This window comes from Sinocyclocheilus anshuiensis, unplaced genomic scaffold (genome assembly GCF_001515605.1).
Source record: "Sinocyclocheilus anshuiensis isolate Anshui unplaced genomic scaffold, SAMN03320099.WGS_v1.1 scaffold371, whole genome shotgun sequence".
NCBI lineage: Eukaryota > Metazoa > Chordata > Actinopteri > Cypriniformes > Cyprinidae > Sinocyclocheilus > Sinocyclocheilus anshuiensis.
In genome coordinates this window covers 1,489,676-1,498,275 of record NW_015549597.1, presented here as the reverse complement: position 1 = coordinate 1,498,275, position 8,600 = coordinate 1,489,676, and the positions used below count along the sequence as shown (strand labels likewise).

The 8,600-nt window shown below is 39.1% G+C and overlaps 2 protein-coding genes across 2 annotated transcripts in view; one reads left to right on the top strand and one right to left on the bottom strand.

Annotated features, from left to right (window-relative positions):
• Positions 1-2,241, top strand: part of LOC107658513 (myosin regulatory light chain 2, skeletal muscle isoform-like) — a 3,992-nt gene extending 1,751 nt beyond the window's left edge. The window contains exons 3-7 of the mRNA XM_016447102.1: positions 288-363; positions 443-547; positions 643-721; positions 811-859; positions 1,333-2,241. Coding sequence (XP_016302588.1) covers positions 288-363; positions 443-547; positions 643-721; positions 811-859; positions 1,333-1,434 — 411 coding nt within the window. The 3' untranslated portion in view covers positions 1,435-2,241. The remainder of the gene's footprint in view (positions 1-287; positions 364-442; positions 548-642; positions 722-810; positions 860-1,332) is intronic.
• Positions 2,242-4,659: 2,418 nt separating this feature from the next.
• Positions 4,660-8,600, bottom strand: part of LOC107658424 (TBC1 domain family member 10B-like) — a 14,627-nt gene continuing 10,686 nt past the window's right edge. Inside the window, exons 6-7 of the mRNA XM_016446959.1 lie at positions 8,172-8,307; positions 4,660-6,504 (exon numbers count right to left, since the gene is read on the bottom strand). Of these exons, the coding sequence (XP_016302445.1) occupies positions 6,133-6,504; positions 8,172-8,307 (508 nt within the window). The 3' untranslated portion in view covers positions 4,660-6,132. The remainder of the gene's footprint in view (positions 6,505-8,171; positions 8,308-8,600) is intronic.

Here is an 8,600-nt window from a genome sequence, read left to right as displayed (position 1 = left end):
AATGCCTGACATTTGGGATTGACTTAACACGTCTCCCAGATGGAAAGGAGGATCAGCGAGGGTCTCTGTGGGGGACAGGTGGGAGTTAGCAGCTGCTGCTATTCAAGCCCCTTCTTGAGTTTCATGTGACTGAGAAGGACGTTTTACTACTGCCAGGGAAGAGAAAAAGCTACAAGGGGAAGATTTCTTGTTAAATCAACTCTTTAGTCATTGGTTTGCAGCTGTGAGCAGCCTCATTTTCCACCAACTCCTGTAACAATGTGCTTTTTTCTGTCTTGCATGCATAGGCTTTCACAATCATTGACCAGAACAGAGACGGCATCATCAGCAAAGACGACCTTAGGGACGTGTTGGCCTCAATGGGTGAGTTGTGTCTTGTGTCACTTGTGTCCTTTGTAAATATATCCATGAATGTGTGCTGACCATCACTGTCTCTCTGTAGGCCAGCTGAACGTGAAGAATGAGGAGCTAGAGGCCATGATCAAGGAAGCCAGCGGCCCAATAAACTTCACCGTTTTCCTCACTATGTTCGGAGAGAAGCTGAAGGGTATGCAAAAGTCCCTTTTACTGGCTGTTTTCCCTTTGGTTTTCCAATCATTGTTGTATTCAGTCAGTGTAACTCACTCTCCGTGTCTCTGAAAGGTGCTGACCCCGAAGACGTCATTGTGTCTGCCTTCAAGGTGCTGGACCCAGAGGCCACCGGCTTAATCAAGAAGCAATTGTAAGCCTATTAACTCACTCTTTATTTCAATGTGCCAAAAAAAATCAATGTTTCCATGTCTGACTGATATTCGTTCTCTCTCTTTCCAGCCTTGAGGAGCTTCTGACCACTCAGTGCGACAGGTTCTCTGCAGAGGAGGTGAGATCAGATCTTACTCTTCATAGTTTTAAATCAGCATGAGATCTACTTTCTAAATACATGTTATTAATCTTTTTGTGAACGATTCATCCATGCATAAGTTTCACTTTTTTTTTTTGAGCTCGTAATTTTTTATCAAAATGTCATAACTCGACCTTACAGTGAAATTACAGACTTTTCCAATCATTTAGTCCATTTAAACTCTGCCCCTTTCTTACAATCAACCTCAAGCTCGCATTCAGATCTGCTTCCATCCAATCAACAACCGATGAACAGAATTAAGTCCCGCCCTACTTTTTTTGTTCTTCTTCAATTTTCCATTTCATTTGGATGTACGTCACAATGCATTAAAAAAAAAGATCTGTCGCTATTTCTGTTTCATTGCACCTTTAATATATTTTTCTGGATTAGATGTGTAAATGTAAATTTTTTAATGTTTATTTAATCCAAATTCTTTGTTCTTCATCCATTAGATGAAGAATCTGTGGGCCGCCTTCCCCCCAGATGTTGCTGGCAATGTTGACTACAAGAACATCTGCTACGTCATCACACACGGAGAGGAGAAGGAGGAGTAAACGGTCGTGGAGACAAGACAGAAAAGGAAGAGATGAACGTGCATCCCTCACTGCTAAACTCTCCCAGTCTGTTCTCTGTCCTCCTTCTCTTACTTTGTGCTTCTTCCTCCCTTTCTTCCTTTCCATCATCTTTGTTACTCTCTAGCACTTACTCTCGCCATCTCTCCAAAGATTTGTCTCGCTGAGGCTGAATTGGGAGGGTGGAGAGGCTCATGACCACGGTGTCTGTCAAGTGGGGTTATGGGATTGTTTTCAATAAAATGAACATAATTTCTGTATCTCTCACACTCTCTCTTTCTCTCTGTTTCTCACTCATTACCCACGACCACCTCTCATGCATGAAAGTTGCTGCATCTTCTGCTGCTGTCTTGAGGGTTGAAGGCATCTATAGCTTTTGGCTGAAATCTCTCTCTAGATAAATGTGGAAGAGTGCTCATTCTAAGGGAAAAAGAGGCAAGAGGGATTGATCTCACTCTATAATAGAGGAACCAGTCATCATTCTTGTTCTTTCCCCTGATAGTTGACTAAAAAAGAAAGAGAAAATGAGGGTTTTGTACCGAGAGAGCTTGGCCTCCTAAAAGTGTTGCCAAGCTTGGAGGGAGTGAGAGAGACAGACCATCCAAGGAAGAGAGGAGAGCGGGGACTGAAAGAAAACATATCCTCTTCACTCCCTCTCTCCCCTCCTCCTCACTACTTCACGGTCCATGTTTTTTTTTAATCTACCCTTTTGCTCTCTGGATCTGGGCCTGCTTTGCTCTGTCAGAAACTCTTCTGTAACCAATAAAAAGACAGAAACTGTGAATAAAACATCTTTTTGTAATGCTGTGTCTGCTGGCTGTGTGTGATAGGCGGGATGAAACTGTCTCTTCTGTAATTACAGAGCATTGAGATGGTAATATAAATTAGATTACATAAGACTGCAGGTCTATGATGCAGTAAATCACAAGGGTGACCAGCAGTATATGAGAACATACTGAGAACATGCTATCTGCTGGACAATGATAGTATTACAACTGCAATAATAGCATATCTGCTCCGTCACAATTGCTTCCACATCAGTCCAAAAGGTTTTTAATATTTTCAACATTAATTGCTCGTCTTCTAACTATTAATAGAGAAAAATGTTCAAATTTGACCAAAAAAAGAGGCTTGTTTAAAACTGCATTTCTGATTTAACATTTAATCCAATACAATGGTTTTTATACATTTATTAACTATTTATAAAAGCCCAAACTAAACGTCAAGTTGATGTAGATATTAAAGGTCTAAAACCAAAAATTTATTTGCTCCATTACGCTATCTAGTATATTTATTTATTGGTTTCGTGTTGTGATGCACAATCAAACAGACAACATAGCAAAATAAAGCAAGGTCATACAAGACCACCTGTCAGGGTTTATTGCTTACCTTCATTTGGCCGAAACAAACACTTCATCGACATTCTTCTATAAATCTCCTCGTTACATAGAAAAAGAAAAAAATACGAGTTTTAAATGATGATAGAATATCATGTTTCCAAAAGTAAACTAGAATTTATCAAGAGATAATAGGACTTACCTCAAGAATTCGCGTCATTCTTTTTTGTATGGGCGCGCGCTTCTGAAGTCAGTGCGATGAGAGCAAGTTTAGGCTCATTTCCACGTAAGGCGCATTCATACGGAATTTTAATAAACGTTTCATTTAACACCCCTAGTTAACTGAGGAAACAAAAATAAATACATTTGGATATCCAAGCACATGACTCATGAATCACATAGACCCAAAACATCACAATTTTGTGGAAAGGTGGCTAAAGTTAATTTACTGTATCACGATAGTTCCATGACACGTAAAAAATTCTGTTAATTACATTAACAAAAAGAAACCCACTCTTGAGAGAGATTTTAATATATTATGATTTATTATTCATCACAACTGTAATTATTAACTACACTGTGAACTTCCCTCTTCTGCAGTTTTAGAACAACTGTCTTCATCTATGAATTTATTTCATCCTCAACTGTAAATGGTTTCATGTAAACATAAAAAACAAGCATGAGACATACAAAGGACAAGATGAGAAAACTAACCTAAACACATTAAAATTCAAATGATTTAAGATCAATTTTACAACATACATTGGGTCATTTAGCAATGCAGAAATCCATAAGACAAATCAAACTACTTTACAGCCAGTCCCAGCTGTCTCAAGAGTGTTATTAAACCAACACTGGATGGTCTTGCATTAATTATTGGTGAGCACAGCGTCCAAACCATTTTAAGTCCACCGGTCATGCACTTGGTTGGCAATACAGACAAGATGGTGTTAGCGAAGGTGGCCTGACAGGTGCAAAACCAGGTTTAGGCTAGTGCTTGGAACTTAGAGCAGTTCTTCAGGATAATAAGACATCCACTCCACCTTTCCTTCAACAGTTCCAGTGCTGCTGTGAGCAGTGAAGGTAGTTTGAGCCCCCTGGTGGCCACACCATAAATGTCAACATCTACATTGTGCAGAGAGTTAGGAACATAAAATTTGCATAGACATAATTTGCTTGCTTTCCATTTGAATAGTAGTGCCTTTAGAGGAAGCAACGACCACTGAGGTCAGTGAGGGCACCACTGACAGGTGAGGCGGAGGTTTGACCCCCTGCAGTTGAGACTGAACAAGTCCAGGAAACACAGGGGACACCATTAAAACATTGACAGAGTATTTGGCTACCATATTGCAACCTAGAAACCGCTTCAGGTCTCTTCTGTCTTGACAGAAAATATTATATATTGAGTAGGAGTCTAGTAAGTATGGTCCAGTCACCTGGTGAATGTATCAGAATAATTCATAATACTGAGGGGTCAGTGGATTACGGTGGAGTTCAATTCGCCAGTGTTCACTTCACATCAAGAGTAACACTGTTTGGGTGAAGGTCTTGTTAAGAATGATATTTTACATGTTTAATTAATACATAAATGTCTAGCACACATTTTATTGATCCATTCCTTTTCTCTCACAACTCTTTGGGATCACTTCCCCCTTCGTTGGGACACATAATAATAATAATATTATAAAAAAAAAAAAACATCAGAATGAAATAATAATCAGTATGAAATCACTATCTCTCATAACACAAATACTGCCGTAATATTAGATAAACTAGTGATTATAAAATGTCTAAAATAAATAACTGCTTGTTTTTGTTCTCCGGGATGTTGGGTGATGATGTGCAAAAATAATTTTCAGCGCTTAAAAAATAAAATAAAAATCAATCCTGTGATTAAATAAATCGCTCTCCTAAAACCAAGCTCACTGCCATTCCAGTCTACCAGGCCTCTGCATACTTGCATAGAAAAATAAAAAATCTAATCCAATAGGAGACTAATAATAGCTGTAATAGATAGTATATGGTTTCATCCGATTAAATTAATAGTTTATACATCAAAACATTACAGCCTGAAGCCAAGAGCTTCAAAGGTCAAAGGTTAATGCTACAGTGCTGCACCAAACCCTTCCCGTACAACAAGGCGCAGACTTCAGGAGTCATGTGAGCTGGATTAGAGTGCCCTGCATTAACAAACCGATCAAGGTTAGTGGTGAAAATCAACAGGCCTCAAGTGCATAAATTTATTAAAATTCTAGTCTGAACTCTACATCCATATCAACATCGAGATAATTAACATCAAACCACACAGATATCTGGAGTGACTGACACGCTTGGCAGACTTTAACGTTTATGTGATGCAATTTGTTCGAAAAAGAAGAAATCAAATAAGCTCTTGGGCGTCAAAAGGGAATTTTTGGTGAGTCTGATGTAATGACAGATTGAGAGTCTTTGAGCAGAGATAGACAGGTACACTAATCATAAAGAGTTTTAATTTCCTTTTAGTAATTATGTTAACTTGGATATTCAAACCTTTTTTATTTTAAATAGACAGTTAAAAGTGGCTCTCTCCACTGTTTTAAAGGAGAACGTACCTTTCCCCCCAGTTCAATTTAGCTCCTCCAGTCCCCCCAACACTTATCAGTTCCTCTTACGAGAGCGCACCTGTAAAGACGAGCTCCTTTGAGAGACTGAAAAGAGAGAAGAAAGACGAGACCGGTCTGCAGCACGACACTGTGACACGATTCACTACACTGCCAAGGCACAGATATACAAGAACACACAAACACACACTAATAATCAACAGTACAATGAATAAATAGGTCCTCCAGAGCACTCACAGATAAGTTATGACTAGCCACCGCTGCGCTTTCCTCATCACAGAACAGTTTTATTCAGGTATTCTGGTTGAGACAGCTCTCGGGTGATGGACAGAGGGGGGTTGTGGGGCTGGACTGGCACAGATGGCGCTAGAGGTCTATGTACACCATGGCACCCAGTATACTAGAATTGACTACTAATTATACAGCTGATCTCATCAATCAGATATCTCCACCTTCAAAAAACAAAAACAAAAGGCAGAGTAATAACTACTTCCTGTTTTGACATTGGGTAAAAGGACAGTGCAGACGAGATGATGAAGGTCGTGGGGCAGATGCAGTGATCCAGTTATCCTTGTGAAATGAGTACTTGAGATGAAATGGACATTCCAGGCGATTCGCTCTCGCTCTCTCTCGCTCTCTCTATCACACTCTTTTCACCAGTCATCAGCCTTTTTGATTCCTTGTCCTCTTTTTTCCACTATTCTCATGCTTTTATTCTTGCTGAAGGAATGACGGGGCAGGAATTAGGCCAAATCTTTTGCTGCTGTGGCTCCGTTCTTCTCCTCAGTCTCTCCTCCTCCCCCTTTGTCTTTTTTCTTACCCCCCTTCTCCTTTTTCTTCTCTTTCTCAGCTTTCTCCTTCTTCTTCATCCTTTCTTTATCGGTTTTCTCCTTCTCTTTCTTCTCCTGTGATTTTTGCTTCTCCTCCTCTTTCTCTCGCTTCTTGTCCTCCTTGGTTTTCTTTTTCTTTTTTCCATCTTCCTCCACTGCCGTTTTTGCGGTTTCCGGGCAAGGTGGTAATGGGGCGTTGTTTGCGGTGGGCGATGGGATTGTGGGGGTGATGTGCTCAGAGACAACTTTAGGCGACGGCTGGAGCATCTGCGCGCTGGACGCGTGTGAAACAATAATGTACAGTATGTGGAAAATAATGTGTTTTTGGAACCTTAAACCGCATAAACATTTCATTACACCAAATACACAAAATAATGTTCTTTTTAGCAGCATCATATGACCCCTTTAAATATTGGAATAACCTAAGAATAACAAATGTTTAGAAGAATTTTTCATTGGCAGTATGTTAACTAATGAATTAACTAGCCCTAATGTAAAGTGTGACCGAACAATAAAGAATCAAAACACTTTCAAACAATATCTAGGGCATGTTGAAAGTCCAGATTAAAATGTAAATAAGTTTGAAAATAAATAGCCTATTAAATCTAAATATTTATGTATTTGGCGCTGTGATGAACACCATAGCGCATGCACAAATATGAATGCTGTTTAAATCATTTAAACATGTTTCAGAAACAGAAAGTAGTGCAGCTGCTTTGTTTACGTGGTTTTCCAGTGTAACAGCTGCATTATGTTCAGCGCCATCTGCTGTCAGAGAGTGAATGTGCTTTCATCCAGAGCAACTCTCACTAGCTCCGCCATGCGCTTCTCATCCGTGCTTGTTTACATCAGAAAGCGCATGCATCTTTAACGCAGCATACAGCGGTGTTGTGCATTGTGACCAGTTGGTAGGATAAGTATTCTTAAAATGCATTCAAAATTCAGAATAATTTGTAATAAATAATTATTCCCGGTATTTTGAAGTGCCCACGATAACAATATCGTGCATATTCATTACCGTGATATATCGCATTACCGAATACCAGCACGTCGAATTGCGTGTTCTCTCATAAAAGCGTAATTGTGTGCGTACCTCTTGCACCAAAACTTAATCGACTCGTTTCAGAAAGGCGTGTCATAGAGGATAAACAATAATGTACAGTATGTGGAAAATAATGTGTTTTTGGAACCTTAAACCGCATAAACATTTCATTACACCAAATACACAAAATAATGTTCTTTTTAGCAGCATCATATGACCCCTTTAAATATTGGAATAACCTAAGAATAACAAATGTTTAGAAGAATTTTTCATTGGCAGTATGTTAACTAATGAATTAACTAGCCCTAATGTAAAGTGTGACCGAACAATAAAGAATCAAAACACTTTCAAACAATATCTAGGGCATGTTGAAAGTCCAGATTAAAATGTAAATAAGTTTGAAAATAAATAGCCTATTAAATCTAAATATTTATGTATTTGGCGCTGTGATGAACACCATAGCGCATGCACAAATCTGAATGCTGTTTAAATAATTTAAACATGTTTCAGAAACAGAAAGTAGTGCAGCTGCTTTGTTTACGTGGTTTTCCGGTGTAACAGCTGCATTATGTTCAGCGCCATCTGCTGTCAGAGGGTGAATGTGCTTTCATCCAGAGCATCTCTCACTAGCTCCGCCATGCGCTTCTCATCCGTGCTTGTTTACATCAGAAAGCGCATGCATCTTTAACGCAGCATACAGCGGTGTTGTGCATTGTGACCAGTTGGTAGGATAAGTATTCTTAAAATGCATTCAAAATTCAGAATAATTTGTAATAAATAATTATTCCCGGTATTTTGAAGTGCCCACGATAACAATATCGTGCATATTCATTACCGTGATATATCGCATTACCGAATACCAGCACGTCGAATTGCGTGTTCTCTCATAAAAGCGTAATTGTGTGCGTACCTCTTGCACCAAAACTTCCTCCATGATATTCTCAGGAGGAATGTTTCTCAGTCGCTCCATGGTCTCATACATGCCCTGCAGCTCACGGAGCTTATCCACAGACCCCAACATCTGCTTGAGGAGCACCAGACCCACCCTGAACACAATCTTCACTCCTGACAAAAAAAAAACTAAAAACTTAAACATCAAAATTCCATTTCAATTAAATTTGGTTCTGAAATATCTTCTCTTTATTTTCTACCTCTTTTCATAGAATCTTGAAAAAATCTTGTTTCCACAAAAATATTAAGCAGCACAACTGTTTTCAAGATTGATAATAATAATAATAAATGTTTATTGTGCAGAAATACAGCATATTCAGGGCTCTACAGTGCGACCCTTTCAGTCGCATTTGCGACTGAAAACTACTGCGTGCGACTATGAAAACAT